At 43.4% G+C, this 17287-nt stretch overlaps 1 protein-coding gene across 1 annotated transcript in view; it reads left to right on the top strand.

Annotated features, from left to right (window-relative positions):
• Window positions 1-8798, top strand: part of EIF2A (eukaryotic translation initiation factor 2A) — a 52314-nt gene extending 43516 nt beyond the window's left edge. Inside the window, exons 12-14 of the mRNA XM_062213119.1 lie at window positions 5897-6025; window positions 7812-7877; window positions 8409-8798. Coding sequence (XP_062069103.1) covers window positions 5897-6025; window positions 7812-7877; window positions 8409-8474 — 261 coding nt within the window. The 3' untranslated portion in view covers window positions 8475-8798. The remainder of the gene's footprint in view (window positions 1-5896; window positions 6026-7811; window positions 7878-8408) is intronic.
• The last annotated feature ends 8489 nt before the right edge of the window (window positions 8799-17287 follow it).

The raw sequence follows: 17287 nt of genomic DNA, 5'->3' as shown, positions 1-17287 counted from the left end.
CCGTTTCTTTCCCAGGCACATTAGCAGGGAGCTGGAAGTGGAGCAACCGGGACTCGAACCGGCACCCATATGGGATGCCAGCATCACAGGCTGCAGCTTTGCCCACAACGCCACAATGTTGGCTGTGGTTAATGTTTAGACAACAGAAATCTGTTGCTTATAGTTCTGGAGGCTGGGGAATCTGGGAGCCAAGAGGGTCTGTTCCTCACAGATGGCATCTTCTTTATGTTCTCACATAGTTGAATGGGCAAGGGCCTCTTCTAAGAGCACTTATCCCACTCACTCATTGAGGGTAGAGGTCCCACCTCTTTATCCTGTCACCTTAGATATTAGGTTCCATCATAGGATTTTGGGGAGGCACTTAAATCATAGCAGTGGAGGCAGATTTTTAACAGCTGGTTGCTATATTACTGATAGTCTTGCTAGTAATGTTTGGATTTTGACAGGTGTGTGTTGATTATGTGTTTTGGTAGGCAATTACTGTTTTAAGGAGTGCAATTGCATTGTGCAACCATATTCTGCGAAAGTCTGGGCTTAAAAAAAGATCATTGTTCTCTTTTGTAGTTAATTTCATCTCCAAAAATACCTTTCAATAGGACCTGTTTAGATCATTTCAAGTAAAATGATATACTCCATGCATTAGGATGTAAGAAAGCAAGACTTGTCCTTTCACCAGAGGGTAGGGACCTCTGCTGGTCCTAGATATTAACTGCTGGTAGATAAATTTCCTTCTAATTATGATTTGGATCCCTCTGAAACCTACTCAACTATTTTCATAAGTGAGATTTCTTCCTCTTTATAAGATTTTATTTTTTAATTTTTAAAGTTTTTAAATTTTATTTGAAAGAGAGGCAGAAACATAGATAAAGAGAGATCTATCAAATCCTTCAGTCCTCATCTGCCCACAGTAACTAGGGCTGGGCCAGGCTGAATCTAAGAACCTGGAATCCAGTCTATGTCTCCCACAGGCTGGCAGGGCCCCAGCTACTTGGACTGTCATCTGCGTCCTCCCACGGTGTGCATCAGCGGGAAGCAGTATCAGAAGCAGGCATTCCAATACAGGATGTTGGTTTTTTCTCTTTCCGAAGTGGTGGCTTAACCACTGTGTCAATTGCCTGCCCCTGGGCAATATTTTTGATATAATCATCGCCAGTACTGAAACTTAGATCTCTTTGTAATAAAATATTAGTTGTTTATTTTGTGTGCTTTTCTGGTATTTGAGCACATAGGATTTTTTGAGATACAGAGTCAGTGTGTCTTACTCAGAAAGTCAATTTGAAAATAATTGACTTTCTGTGTCATTAGTATAAAACATAATAATTACAAAAGTAGGCTGGCGCCGTGGCTTAACAGGCTAATCCTCCGCCTTGCGGCACCGGCACACCAGGTTCTAGTCCCGGTTGGGGTGCCGGATTCTATCCCGGTTGCCCCTCTTCCAGGCCAGCTCTCTGCTTTGGCCCAGGAAGGCAGTGGAGGATGGCCCAGGTCCTTGGGCCCTGTACCCGCATGGGAGACCAGGAGAAGCACCTGGCTCCTGGCTTCGGATCAGCGAGATGCGCCGGCCGCAGCGGCCATTGGAGGGTGAACCAACGGCAAAAAGGAAGACCTTTCTCTCTGTCTCTCTCTCACTATCCACTCTGCCAGTCAAAAAAATAATAATAATAATAATTACAAAAATAACTTCCTCATCCAGTGTAACCTTATAAACTGCCATGGCTGTTGTTTACTAAAGGTGATACTATTAATCCGTTATTATTGAATTGCTCTTTAATGTTTTCAAATGATGGCAGATGGTTTTCAACACAAGATAGGCCTTTCAATATGTATTTTTGAGATGAGTGGCTGGGGTTATGGCTTTTTGATAGAACACAACTAAATAGCTCCATTTTCTATTGCTAACGATCAGTACTGCAGATTAGGTATGTTATAAAGAAAAGAAGTTTACTTGGGCTTACAGATTCTGAAGGTACAAGGTTGAGGGGCTACATCTAATGATGGTCTTGCCGATAGAGTCCTGAGGGAGTAGAAGGCATCCCATGCTCAGAGACAGGGTGCGTGCATGTGAAGTGTGTCTTCTGTCTTGCCCCCTCTTTTTATGAAGCTTCTGGGATTCAATCATGGAGGCTCCAGCTTAATAACCTTAGATAATCATAATCACCTCACCAAGGCCTTACCTATAAATATAGAAGTTGGATTACATTTCCACCATCTTTGTGCCTCGCAGTGGAGACTAATTTCAACACATGGACCATTGGGGACCACACTCAAATCACATTCAAATCATAGAAAAAGAGGCCTGTGCCATGGTATAGTGGGTAGAGCTGCTGCCTGCAGTGCCGGCATCCCATATGGGTGCCAATTCAAGTCCCTGCTGCTCCACTTCCATCCAGCTCTCTGCTATGGCCTGGGAAAGCAGCAGAAGATGGCCCAAGTCCTTGAACCCCTGCATTCACATGGGAGACCCAGAAGAAGCTCTTGGCTCCTGGCTCCTGGCTTTGGATCAGCCCAGCTCTGGCCATTGCAGCAGCCATTTGGGGAGTGAACCAACAGATAGATATCTCTCCTCTCTCCCTCTCTCCCTCTCTCCCTCTCTCCCTCTCTCCCTCTCCTCTGTAACTCTGACTTTCAAATAAATAAATCTTTAAAAAAAAAAAAGCAATGGCCTGTGACGAGATCTAACGTTGATTGGGTTTTCTCAGTCCTGACTCTAAGTAACCAAAACTAGAGCAGTCATTTAATTAGCATTTTATGAATGGGTGATGATTTTATAAACTTATAAACTTCACCAAAAAGCTTTGAAACTTAAGAAATTAATCTTGCCATATATGCATCCTTTATAGGAAATGACCAGAATTTAAATATAATGCTATTATTTTAACACATTCTTGGTTAATTTATGATAGAAAATTTAGTTTCATATTTTATTTATTTTTTAATGGTTTTTCACACTTAAGACATTAATCTTCCTTCCTAGGAAAAAAGACATATTCTGAGCTTATTACCAAGAATAAATTTTTTTAGTTGACATCAAAAGTGAGTTTCAATAAGCAAAATATCCTTTTTCTTTTATGTACTCTTCTCCTTTAATTTTTTATTATGAAAATTAGCAAGCAGGATATATTTTCAGAATTTACAGCTCCTTAAGAATAGAAATGAGGGGCAGGTGTTGGCTAGCAGCTACAGTGCCACGTGGAATACTTGGGTACCATATCAGAGTGCCTGGATTTGATTCTCAGCTCTGCTCCCCCTTCCAGCTTCCAACTAATTAGCACCCTGAGAGGCAGCAGGTGATGACTCAAGTACTCAAGTAGTTGGGTCTCTGCCACCCACGTGGAAGACCTGAGTGCATTCCCAGCTACCAATTTCAGCTGTGGTCCAGTCCTAGCAGTTGTGGGCATTTTAGGAGTGAAACAGAAGATAAGATTTCCATCTCTCTCTCTCTCTCTGTCCCCTCCCTCTCCCTCTCCCTCTCCCACTCCCCCTCTCCCTCTCTTCTCTCTCTCTCTCTCAAATAAGTAAATAAAGTTTTTTAAAAATGAAAAGTTACTTCAACTCTGTATTCTATAAACTTTTTTTAAAGATTTATTTATTTATTTGAAAGGTACAGAGAGGCAGAGGCAGAGAGAGAAGTCTTCCCTCCGCTGGTTCACTCCATGAATGGCTACAACAGCCAGAGATGGACCAATCCAAAGCCAAGAGCTAGGAGCTCCTCGGATCTCCCTTGCAGGTGCAGGGGCCCAAAGACTTGGGCCATCTTCAGTTACTTACCCAGGGGCCATAGCAGAGATCTGGATTGGAAGTGGAGCAGCCAGGACTTGAACCAGCACCCCCATATGGGATTCTGGCACTGAAGGTGGTTTTACCCACTACACCACAGCACTGGCCCTTCTATAAACTTTTTCTTTTTTTTTTTTTTTTTGACAGGTAAAACTATAGACAGTGAGAGAGAGAAAGGTCTTCCATCTGTTGGTTCACTCCCCAAATGGCCACTATGGCCAGCACTGCGCCGATCCAAAGCTAGGAGCTAGGTGCTCTTCCTGGCCTCCCATGCGGATGCAGGGGCCAAAGCACTTGGGCCATCCTCCACTGCCCTCCCGGGCCACAGCAGAGAGCTGGACTGGAAGAGGAGCAACTGGGACTAGAACCCAGTGCCCATATGGGATGCCGGCGCCGCGGGTGGAGGATTAACCAAGTGAGCCACGGTGCTGGCACCTCTATAAACTCTTTTTTTTTTTTTTTTTTTTTGACAGGCAGAATGGTTAGTGAGAGAGAGAGACAGAGAGAAAGGTCTTCCTTTTTGCCGTTGGTTCACCCTCCAATGGCCGCTGCAGCTGGCACATCGCGCTGATCCGAAGCCAGGAGCCAGGTGCTTCTCCTGGTCTCCCATGCGGGTGCAGGGCCCAAGGACTTGTGCCATCCTCCACTGCCTTCCCGGGCCATAGCAGAGAGCTGGCCTGGAAGAGGGGCAACCGGGATAGAATCCGGCGCCCTGACCGGGACTAGAACCCGGTGTGCCGGCACCGCAAGGCGGAAGATTAGCCTGTTAAGCTACGGCGCCGGCCTCTATAAACTCTTAAGCACACTTTTTTAGAGTTCGAAATCCAGAGTAATAATCTGTTCTGTGTTCCCCTGGTGTGTTTTGGGAGTTCAGCGTGTGCCACCCAGACCTCTGAGTGAGAGATTTTAGAATCATAGGGCATTATTTGAGTGTATTGCCCTGTAAACCCTACAAGAAAGCAGTAGAAACCCTAGCTTTTTTTCTCCTCTTGTCAAAACTTAACATATCATAATTACACATAGTCATGCTCTTGGCACACACAAGAGAGCCAGTATCATGCTAGGGCCCAAGGCCAATGGGAGATAGTGTGCTGTAGGGTTACAGTAGGGACACATATCAGTGTAGCGGCTGAGATGAACCTCGGGAACTTGCTCTGTCTGCCACGCAGTATGAAGAAGATGAACACAAGGGAAGGCTGGTGCCAAGGGTTTATATATGTACACCATCAAACATTTCTCACAGAACTGAGAATGCTCTATTTTAGGGCCTGTCCGGAGAGCTGTTTATCTCCACCACACTGCTTAGACTGGTCATGGACAACTTCTGCCCCCTGGCCTTGCATGTGGCCCTGAATCCAGAGCTAGCTTTTCTCCCAACTAATCAACAAAATTCATTGTCTCCTTCATTATCAGTCTTGCTTCCTAGCTCAGACTGGTTTCCCAGGTAGATTAAGAAAATTTTCTGGGGCCAGCACTGTGGTATAGTAGATTAAGCTGCTGCCTGCAGCACTGGCATTCCCTTATAGATGCTGGTTCAAGTCCTGGCTGCTCCACCTCTGATCCAGCTCCCTGCTAGTGCATCTGGGAAAGCAGTAGAAGATGGCCTAAGTGGTTGGGCCCCTGTACCCACGTAGGAGACCCGGAAGAAGCTCCTGGCTCCTGGCAGCTCGAGCCATTGGGGCTATTCTAACCACTGGATAGAAGACCTTTCTCTCCATCTCTCCCTCTCACTGTCTATAACTTTACCTCTCAAATAAATCAATAAAATCTTTTTTAAAAAAGCCAGGTTTTAAATACCTTAGTTAGGAAAGCCCTCTCATGTTCCCAGACCATCCTGAGAGTGGAGCAGCTCAGAATATCCAAAAGGTGGGAACGCGTGTTGGCTGCTAGGGAATCTCCTGGTTTGCGCCAGGGACACGCCATTTCTATTATAGGAATGTGTAGCATACGTCATTAATTCACGTTCTTTCATCACACAAAATGTAAACAAATTCAACGGTTTTTCATCACATAAAATGTAAATTTGGTTTCTGTGTTATATATACCATGGCTATATTGACTGAGATACTTTAATGTTTTTGTTTTTTCAAAATTGAATTTTAAAAAATATTTCCTGCAGGAAGCAAGAAGTGACAAAAGTCCAGATTTGCCATCTACTCCTGCGCCACAAAGCACACCACGAAACATTACCTCTCAGTCAACTTCTGGAGACCCTGAGGTAGACAAAAAAATCAAGAACCTAAAGAAGGTGAGAGACTTAAAAAGAGAAAGAGCTGTGTGTATCAGAAGTATTGGGAATTATGTAAGGGAAGTAGAACTTTGTTGCCTGAAGACAGGTATCTCAGAAGTTTGTGGTAGTTCTCATTGTTGCTTTCTCACTATGAAATACTGTAACTAGCAGTGGTACTGATGTTAGCTCTATTCGCAAATATCTAATGGTTATTACTACTTATGTTATTGATTTTTGGAGTAATAAGAGATAATGTACATTAGTAAGGAAATATGCTGAACATTTCTACACTCAGTGTTTCATTAGAAACCTGTGAGCTAGGTGGCAACAGATATTTATCCCAATTTTAAAGATGAAGTTACCTGTGAAATTGCAGAGAGTGTTCGTAGCCCTGGGGATAAAACCTGGTCTCTAGAGCCTGTCCCAGCTGTAGCATGAGGTTTCTTTTTAAAACAGGTACAACGGAGTATTGAAATAAGTGGTGAAACTGGTGATATATTTAAACTTACACACACATGCAAGTTAGTTAAGAGCTTAGGGCAGGTATTTAGTGCAGTGGTTATAAGCTTGGAACATTCACTTCTCCTATCAGAATGCCTGGGTTCAAGTCCTATCTCTTCTCCCAGTTCTGACTTCCTGCTGATGTGCGGCTGTTGGGAGGTAGCAGATGGTGGCTTCAAGTAACTGGGTCCCTGCCACCCATGTGGGGTACCCAGATTGAGTTCCTGGCTCCTGGCTTTGGCTTGGCTTAGCCCAGGCTTTTATAGGCATTTGAGGAGTGAACTAGCAGATGGGAGATTCCTCTCTCTCTCTCTCTCTCTCTCTCTCTCTCTCTGACTTTCAAATACATACTTTTTTAAAAAAAGCTTGAAAAATATTTTAGCACATGCATGTTTTTAACATATACAGTTTTACTTTAAGTACAATTTTACATATACTTTTTTTTTTTTTTTTCACAGGCAGAGTGGACAGAGAGAGAGAGAGACAGAGAGAAAGGTCTTCCTTTGCCGTTGGTTCACCCCGCAATGGCTCTGGTGGTGTGCTGTGGCCGACGCACCGTGCTGATCTGAAGCCAGGAGCCAGGTTCTTCTCCTGGTCTCCCATGCGGGTGCAGGATCCAAGCACCTGGGCCATCCTCCACTGCCTTCCTGGGCCACAGTAGAGAGCTGGACCAGAAGAGGGGCAACCTGGACAGAATCCAGTGCCCCGACTGGGACTAGAACCTAGGGTGCCAGCGCTGCAGGCAGAGGATTAGCGTAGTGAGCCACAGCGCCGGCCACATATACTTTTCTAACTTTAAAATAGTTTACCTTGGGGTGGCGTTGTGGCGTAGCAAGTAAAGCCGCTGCTTATGATGCCGGCATCCCATATGGACGTCAGTTCATGTCCTGGCTTCTCCACTTCCTAACCAGCTCCCTGCTAATGGCCTGGGAAAAGCAACAGGGGATAGCCCAAGTGTTTGGGTCCTTGCCATCCACGTGGGAGACCCAGATGAAGCTCCTGGCTTTGGCCTGGCACAGTGCTGGCCATTATGGCCATCTGGGAGAGTGAACCAGCCGATGGAAGATTTCTCTCTCTCCCTCTCTCTCTCCCTCTCTCTCTGGAACTCTGTCATTGAAAATAAATCTTTTTTAAAAAATGGTTTACCCTAGCGTTTTAACAGACTATTCTTGATAGAAATGTACCATAATTGATTCTGCTGATTCAAATTTCACATTCATCTGATGCAATTATCAGTAAGAAAGCTTAACATTTGAAAATGACTTTTTCTTCCTTCTTCTTGATTCGTGTTTGATGTTTATAGAAACTGAAAGCAATTGAACAACTGAAAGAACAAGCAGCAAGTGGAAAACAGTTAGAAAAAAATCAGGTATTTTCTACATTTCGCATTTGAGTATAGTTACAATCACCTTCCTCCTTTTATTATAAGCAGTGATTTAATCTATAAAACAACACATTGATTTTACAAACTTGCCATATTCTTTTTAACATTTATGTTCTTGGACAGTTTTAAATAGAAGAGACAGTGTAGATCATGGGAGCATCACTAGTCCTAGGGGACAGACGAGCAGTACCGTTGCTGAAGATGGAGGTGGTTGCTTACATTAGGCAAATAGAAGATTCTCCTTCTTCTCACGTCTCAGGTTGCATTACCCTGTTTTGCTTTTTTCCTCCTCCTTTCCTCAGCACGTCTAAGCCCTAATGTAGAGTGGAAAATCTTCTGCACCCAAAGGATTCATGAAGACAGCTTTTGTCCTTGTCGCCCTGGATAAATACCAGGCAACAAGTTAGAATTTGTTTCCAAGTTATTTTTTAATGTGTGTTTACCAGTGGATCTGAAAGCAAAACCAATAATTACTCATTTCCTGTTTAATAACGTCATTGTTTTAAACTTTTTTAGTTGGAGAAAATTCAAAAAGAGACAGCCCTTCTTCAGGAACTGGAAGATTTGGAACTGGGTATTTAAGGAGTCACCGAAAACACTCTGCTTACCAGAAGTCAGTGCGAACGCCTCTGGCATTAAACCCGGTGGTGTACACAGAGCACCCGTGTGCCCATATTTAATGTGGCTCTACAATGTTAAGCATTTATCCAAGATTCTGCATATGTGTGAAATTATTTAATAATGTCTATTAAACTGACTTAACATTCTGCATCCTCTATCATGTCAATATTCAATGCAGAAAGATACAAGAATTTTTCAGCTAAGCTTAACAGATTGAAAGACAAATTTTTTTTTAGTAGGGGACAGCATTTACCATATAAATAAATAAAGACCTTTTAAATTTAATCATTTGTCATCATTTTAGGTTCCTCTGTTAAGTTCTTTATTAATTTACAAGGCATGTATTCAATTATTTAAGGGGTAGATATTATTGTAATCTATCTTATATATTGAAATCTATATATTTGTTAAAGGTTTAGTTTATTTGAAAGGCAGAGTTACAGAGCGAAGAGAGACAGAGAGATCTTCCATCTGCTGGTCCACTCCCCCAAATGACTGTATCTCTATCCAGGTCTTCCGTGTGGGTGGCAGGGACCCAAACACCTGAACCATCATCTGCTGCCTTCCAGGATGCACCAGCAGGAAGCTTGATCAGAAGTGGAGCAGCTGAGACTCAAACCAGCACTACTGATACGGGATGTGTGTATCCCAAGTGGCAGACCAGCTGGCAGCGCCGTAAGGCCTGCCCAAAGAATTTTTATTCAAGAAGTTTCATAGCAGTTCTTGGATTCACCCGCCATTGTAAATGCATCAACATCCAAAACAGGGCAAGCTAGCAAGAGTTTATAAGTGTTATAAGATGGTAGGAATCACCGGGACAGCCTGGCTGTGTTCCTATCTTACCAAATTGTATTTTTGTTGTTTTTTGTTTTTTGACAGGCAGAGTTAGACAGTGAGAAAGAGACAGAGAGAAAGGTCTTCCTTCTGTTGGTTCACCCCCCAAATGGCCGCTATGGCTGGCGCTGCGCTGATCCAAAGCCAGGAGCCAGGTGCTTCCCCTGGTCTCCCCATGCGGGTGCAGGGCCCAATGCACTTGGGCCATCCTCCATGGCACTCCTGGGCCACAGCAGAGAGCTGGACTGGAAGAGGAGCAACCGGGACAGAACCAGTGCCCCAACCGAGACTAGAACCCAGAGTGCCGGCGCAGCAGGCGGAGGATTAGCCTAGTGAGCCACAGCGCTGGCCACCAAATTGTTTTGCTCCTGAAAGAAGGATGAGTGGTATAAGCTCATAGCAGGTTCCTGCTTCTCAAGGTCATACTCAACTATCAAGACCGTAAAAGTCAAATCAGATTTAGCAATAACTACACTTTTTTTTTAGTTACATGGATCAATTAAAGTGTTTACTGGGTACATTGTGAATTACAAAGCAGGGCCAGCGCTGTGGCATAGTGGGTAAAGCCACTGCCTGCAGTGCTGACATCCCATATGGGCGCTGGATCAAGTCCAGGCTGCTCCAGTTCTGATCCAGCTCCCTGCTATGGCCTGGGGAAAGCAGTGGAAGATGGCCCACGTCCTTGGGCCCCTGCACCCAGGTGGGAGACCTGGAAGAAGCTCCTGGCTCCTGGCTTCAGATCAGCGCAGCTCAGCTGTTGTGGCCAAATGGGGAGTGAACCAGCGGATGGAAGACCTCTCTCTCGCTGCCTCTCTTTCTCTCTATATGTGTAACTCTGACTTTCAAATAAATAAATAAATCTTCAAAAAAGTTACAAAGGGAATTTAGAAATGTCAAGTTATTTTATAGCTATGTTTATTTGTAGGTTTCTTAACTTCATTCATGAAATGAAATAGAAGACAACTCATGATTCCAGACCTGGTACCAAAGATATAGCCAGAGGCAACCATAAAAACAAGCATTCACTGTGTGCGATTGGGAAAATATGGGAGACACATATTTACTTTGTTGTATTTCTTGTTCTTATCTCCCTCTGGGCCTGTAGGAGAATTATACTTCCCTATTCCTTTGAGTTAGGCGTGGCTAAGTGACTTGATCCTGCTAATAAAATGTTCAGGAGAAGTGAGGTGAGTCACGCTGGGCAGAGTGTGTGTGAGCCAGTACTTGGTCCTTTCTGCCTCTCTTGCTCTGAGGTTGAGATGGCACTGTTACAGATGGTAGGTCTCCAATGCATAGGGTAAGCAAAATCCTCCCTGAGATTTTTGGAGCTATTTTCTATTCCCAGGATAATTTAGAGCAGGGATTCCCAAGTTTTGTTGGATGTTAAAATCACCTAAGGAATTTTTATCATTCCTAATGCCCAAATCCCCTTCACTGCAATGAAGTACAATGGTTGGTGGTAGAAGTCAGGCGTCAATATTTTTCAGATTCCACAGTGATTCCAACGTGTTATCAAAGTTTGGGAACCTTATTATTCTGTGTTTTCCAGTCTCCTACAGTATATACTATTATATTCCTAAAAATGTGTAACGTGATATTTTTTCTCTTGTAAGGTATGTTCATGAAAATCTTAAAATAGAAATTATAGCTTCTCTTAGGGACATATATACTTTATTTATAATATTTATGTGATTTTATGCTTTGTTTTCATTTGGATGTGTCAAATACCCTATGGGCATCTTTTACTAAATATTTTTTTTACTTTTGGTATACCTAATTCATGGTTTTTTTTAAGTTTGTAGTAATCTTAAGTATCAAGTGTAGCTTCCTTTTAGATTTTGTGTTTAATTAATATGAAAGGCAGAGAGACAAAACAGTGCCTGTGACAGCCAAGGCCTGGAGCTCAATCTGGGTCTTCCATGAGTGGCGGAGACCCAAGCGCTCGATCCATCTGCTGCCTCCCAGGGAGCGCATTAGCAGAAATCTGGACTTGGAAACAACTGGGCCTTAAAACCAAGCATCCCAGGATGGGATGCAGGCTGTACCAACTTCTCTCACCCTAATCCTTTGTTTTCTCAGTATTAAGGTTTTAAAACAAAGTTCTTTAAGTGTCATCATCACTATCTTTTTTTTTTTTTTTTTTTTTTTTATCATTCAGGTAAAATGTCAGTGAGATATTAGATACAAATAATATATAATTGCACACTGGTAAGTAGTCCAAGAAGGCAAAATATATCTGCTGTTAGGGAGCAATGGCCTGTGATTGATGAAAATGTTCATGTGTCTATCAGAGTGTACTTAAATACTAACTTAGCTAGAGAAGTGGATTGGGTACGTTATGGACTGAATGTTTGAATCTCTCCCTGGCTAAATTCACATGTTGAAGCTTAACCCCCCCAACCTAATGGTACTGGGTGATGGGCCCTGTGGGAAGTAATTAGTGTTATATTAGGTTTTAATGTTAGGGCCCTTGAGGCTGGCTCTGGTGCAGCAGGTTAAAGCCCCAGCCTGCCGTGCCAGCTATCCCATATGGGCGCCGGTTCAAGTCCTGGCTGCTCCACTTCTGATCCAGCTGCTTGCTAACGCACCTGGGAAAGCAGCAGAAGATGGCCCAAGGGCGTCTGCACCCACATAGGGGATCCGGAAGAAGCTCCTGGTTTCGGACAGCTCCACTCTGGCCATTTGGGGAGTGAACCAGCGAATGGAAGACCTCTCTCTCTGTAACTCTCTGAAATAGATAAAATAAATCTTAAAAAAAAGAAAAATTTTATGGGTAGGACCCTCATGATGGGATTAGCACCCTGATAAGAAAAGCCACTAGGGAGCTTTTATTGTATCTCTTCCTGTGTGTAAGCTGGGGTATAAGTTTTCTTCTGCCTTTGAAATTGAACTTGACTTAGAATAGAGCCTAGCACCATCAGCTTTCCTTGCTTCTCAGGTTTTGGTTATGAATGGACTCTTTGGATTGGCTCTCTTACTAACTGCTTATCTTGGAACTTCTCAGCTCCATAATTTTGTGAAAAAACTCCTTATAGTAAATCTCATTATATACTTTTTTTTTTTTTTTCAAATGTTTCTGGGGAAATGGAATTTAAGAAGTTTATTTTGGTGCAAAAATTGTTTGAAATTCATACATATTTTTTCATAGTATGTATCTTCCATGAACTTTTTAATGTTTTGATGATGCATGCATAGCAGGAAACTGGATTGGAAGTGGAGCAGCTGAAACTCAAACCCGGCACCCTTATAGGATGCCAGTGCCCTAGGCAGTGGATTAACCCTTGCCACAGTGCTTGCCCCACAATTTTAACTTTTAGAGAGAATGAAAATATTTGCAAAACATACATCAGATGAAGGACTGTAATCCATATTATACAAAAAACTCTTAAAAATACAACAGTAAGGAAATAACCTGATTAGAAAATGGCCCAAATTCATTCACAGATATCTCACCAAAGAAGATACCCAGATGGCAAATATTTACACAAAAAGATGCTCACATTATGTGTCATCAGGGAAGTAACAATGTAAAACGACAGTGAGATACCACTACTTACCTATTAGGATGGCCAAAATCCAGAACACTGACAACATCAGATACCTACAAGGATGTGGAGCAACACTGAGTCTGACTTCTTGCTGGTGGGGATGCAGAATGGTGCAAGCACTTGGAAGACAGTTTGACAGTTTCTTACAAAACTAAACCTACTCTCGGGATAAGATCCACTATGGCATTCTTTGATGTTTATATAACTTAGATCAGACAAAACCTGTCCATAGAATGTTTGTAGCAGCTTTATTCATACTTGCCAAAACTTGGAAACAACCGAGATGCCGTTCGGTATGTGAAAGGAAAGATGTGACTCGTATATGCAAAGAATGGAATGTTTCTTCAGTGTGAAAAGAAATGAGCTTTTCAAGCCGTGGAAAGATACAGAAGACCTATTACCAGGGAAAGAAGCCAGTCTGAAAAGGCTGTGTGGTCTCATCTGTAGAACATTCTGGAAAAGGCAAAACTATAGAGACAATAGTGATTGCTGGAGGTTACAGAGAGGGATGAAGGAATGGGTGAAGGACAGGACTTTCAGGGCAGTGGAACTCTTCTGTATGGCACCGTCTAATGGTGGGTACATGTCATTATACACTTGTCCTACCCCATAGAATATAGAACAGCGAGAGTGAACCCAATTGTGCCTGTGGACTTTGGATGATAGCGATGGGTCAGTGTAGCTTTACCCCCTGTGACAAATGTGCTGTTCTGGTAGGAAGTTGGTAATGGAAGAGGCTGAGCCATGTGTAGGGCCAGGAAGTATGTTGGATCCCCATGTGGCTTCCACTCAATTTTCTGTGAATTGCTCTTACCAAAAATAGTCTTAAAAATTACTTAATATTTAAAAAGCAATATTAGAATAAGAAACAGGAACAAAGAATGAAAATTTCTTAAAAAATCCAGACTGAAGTAGAAGAAGTAGAAGACATTTTAGGAGATTCAAAAAGGACACTTTTGTGTGTTTTTAGATACTGATTTTTTTACTAAAAGGAGGTAAACTGGCCCTAACACATCTTCCTCATTATGTACTTTAAAAAAATTGTAGATAATAATGTGTTAAGACTTACTGGTTCATAATCAATATTTTTCTTAATACTACATTGAGCATTTTATTTTTCATAGCATATTTAAAATGTTTACTTTTTGAGTAAGCATTATACAACAATGGGACACTTCTAAAAATACAGAAGTTATTTATGTGATAAAAAGAGTGTCTCTTCCCCGTCTTCAACCACCCAGGTTTTTGTTTTTTGTTTTTGTTTTTTTTTAAAGATTTTATTTATTTGAAAGGTAGATTTACAGTCAGTGAGAGGGAGAGACAGAGAGAAAGGTCTTCCATCTGCTGGTTCACTCCCCAAATGGCTGCAATGGCTGGAGCTGCGCCAATCCGAAGCCAGGAGCCAGGAGCTTCCTTCGGGTTTCCCACACGGGTGCAGGGGCCCAAGGCCTTGGACTATCTTCTACTGCTTTCCCAGGCCACAGCAGAGAACTGGATCAGAAAAGGAACAGCAAGGACTAGACCTGGTGCCCATATGGGATGCTGGCACCACAGGTGGAGGATTAACCTATTGCGCCAGAGCGCCAGCTGCAACCACCCAGTTTTGCAGGAATCAACCACTTCTTGTGCCTTGTCTATTATTCTGTGTGTAACTTAAATATATATAGTATATATATTATATATATATATATATATAAATTTGTCATTCTTGATGATTGTTAAACTACCTTTGAATGTGCCATGATTTATTTAACTCAGTGTAGGACACTGAGATTGTTCTGACTTACAAATTTATAAAATGGGGCTGGCACCAGCATCCCATATGGGCGCCGGTTCAAGTCCTGGCTGCTGCACTTCCAGTCCTGCTCCCTGTTATGGCCTGGGAAAGCAGTGGAAAATGGCCCAAGTCCTTGGGCCCCTACACCCACACAGGAGACCAAGAAGAAGCTCCTGGATCCTGACTTTGAATTAGATCAGCTCTGGCCATTGCGGCCATTTGGGGAGTGAACCAGCAGCTGGAAGACCTCTCTTTATCTTTACCCCTCTCTGTAACTTTTTGAAATAAATAAAATAAGTGAAATCTTTTTTTTAAAGATTTATTTTATTTATTTGACAGGCAGAGTTACAGAGAGAGGTAGAGACAGAGAGAGAGGTCTTCCATCCACTGGTTCACTCCCCAGATGGCTACAATGGCCAGAGCTGCGCTGATCCAAAGCCAGGAGACAGGAGTTTCTTCCAGGTCTCCCACGTGGGTGCAGGGGGCCCAAGGACTTGGGCCATCTTCTACTGCTTTCCCAGGACATAGCAAAGAGCTGGATCAAAGAGGAGCAGCCAGACTAGAACCGGCACCCATATGGGATGCCGGCACCTCAGGCCTGGGCATTAACCCGCTGCACCACAGCGCTGGCCCCTACTAGGTTAGATTTAAAGTGGAATTGCTGGGTGCAATTCTGCTTTCCCATTTAAATGAGGTATTGTTTTAGCAGCTCTCTGGGCATCCCCCACATGGTCAGGTTGACACATCAAATTGACCGTCGCTCCTGACAGGTTGGTCAGGTTGATCCATTGCTGCAGGTCCTATAACAAACTCATCAGTCGTTGACTCCCTGAGAGACACATTCCCAGGGGTTGCCTGAGGGTCAGTCATGGTTCCAGATTCCCTTGCAGACAGCAAGAGTGAACAAGACCTGCTCTGCTAACTTCCGTCTCACTTTTCCAACCCCCAGTTCACCTGAGGGCTTGCTGTTCTTGTGTATTTGTTTGAGTAGGCTAAGCTGCTAGATCCCAAACTCAGGATTAAAGAACAAAGACATTTATTTCCGTTCTAAGGAGAGTGTTTCAGACTAGTGGGCAATTCTGCTTCACTCGGTGTTCCTGGGACCTAATCTGGCAAACTCTGCCTTCTTCAGCATGAGAATACTAGGGTTGATCTGGACAGTTCTTGAACGAAAGTTGTTTCATCACATGGCCACTCCGAATAGGAAAGTTAGTGCCCAATGGGGTAACCAGGTACCGATCACATTTGTATTACTATGAAAGATGAGCAAACCTTGGTGGGTGACCAGTAGTCTATGCATCAACTTGTGAGTGTGTCTACGTGAGCACCATTTGTACAGGTACTACTATTGCTACTACTACTGCTACTACTACTGTTAGTTGTCATGCAACTTGTTCTCAGATTTGAGCCCTGTCTGTTCTGGGAGCCAGGACTTAGTCTGGGTCTCTCGTGTGGATGGTAGGGACCCAACTGTTGCCTCCCAGGGTATGTGTTAGCAAGAGACGGGAATTGGGAGTGGAGCCGGTACTTGAACCTAGGCACTCTGACCTGTCTCTTAACTGGCATCTTAACCTGTAGGCCAGACTCTTGCCCCACACTGTTCCAGACTTTCATGTTGGCTAGCCCCTTCTTGGCCTAAAGATATGGCCTTGCTCCTGAGCTTGCAGGCTGGGGTGTCCCATCTGTGTTATGACTGCCCAGACAATGACAGTCTATTACCCAAACCTCCAATATTGTCTGTCTTTAATTCTAGGTTTAAGTGTTGGAGGTGTAATTGACAGTGGCAAAACCTAAGTCAGGCTTCAGGAAAGAAAGAAGATTGGCGCCGCCGCTCACTTGGCTAATCCTCTGCCTGCGGCGCTGGCACTCCAGGTTCTAGTCCTGGTTGCTCTTCTTCCAGTCCAGCTCTCTGCTGTGGCCTGGGAAGGCAGTGGAGGATGGCCCAGGTGCTTGGGCCCTACACCTGCATGGGAGACCAGGAGGAAGCACCTTGCTCCTGGCTTCGGATTGGCATAGCTCCGGCCGTGGCAGCCATTTGGGGAGTGAACCAATGGAAGGAAGACCTTTCTCTCTGTCTCTCTCTCTCACTGTCTAACTTTCCCTGCAAACAACATAATGTATGGTTCCTTATTGGTTCAAAGGAAAAAATGACCAGTGAGGGCCTGGAGAGGGCAGGCACTGCAGAAGTTTGGGGCGTGGAGCTCTCCTCAAGGTTCTCCTGCCAGCATTAATCCACGTCAGCTGTTTGTGGCTTTGCACAGACTCACGGCTGCCTGAGATCTTAATTAATTGACAGTCCCAAGGCTGTGAGCAGTGCAGTCTGGTCCCCCAAAGAGAAACTGAGGACAAGGGGAATTGCTGGGGAGAAAAATAACATTTCCATTCTATTAATAATAAAAAGAAACTGCAGAAGATAATCAAATTTGCTAGTCAACTTTTGTACAAAGTGTGTTATTGTTTACTTGCTTTTGACATCAAAATAGATGTTTTTCGTTCAAATATTCTTCATACAGGTTCTATTCTCTAGATACTGTTTTGAAATCTAGATGCTACCAATTATAGTAACCTACTTTGTATCGTGTGCTTTTAGTTAAGGCTTCAAGAATATTGTATAA

This window comes from Lepus europaeus, chromosome 2 (assembly GCF_033115175.1).
Source record: "Lepus europaeus isolate LE1 chromosome 2, mLepTim1.pri, whole genome shotgun sequence".
Lineage (NCBI taxonomy): Eukaryota > Metazoa > Chordata > Mammalia > Lagomorpha > Leporidae > Lepus > Lepus europaeus.
The sequence above is the reverse complement of the archived record's forward strand: the minus strand, read 5'-3'. Positions and strand labels throughout refer to the sequence as shown.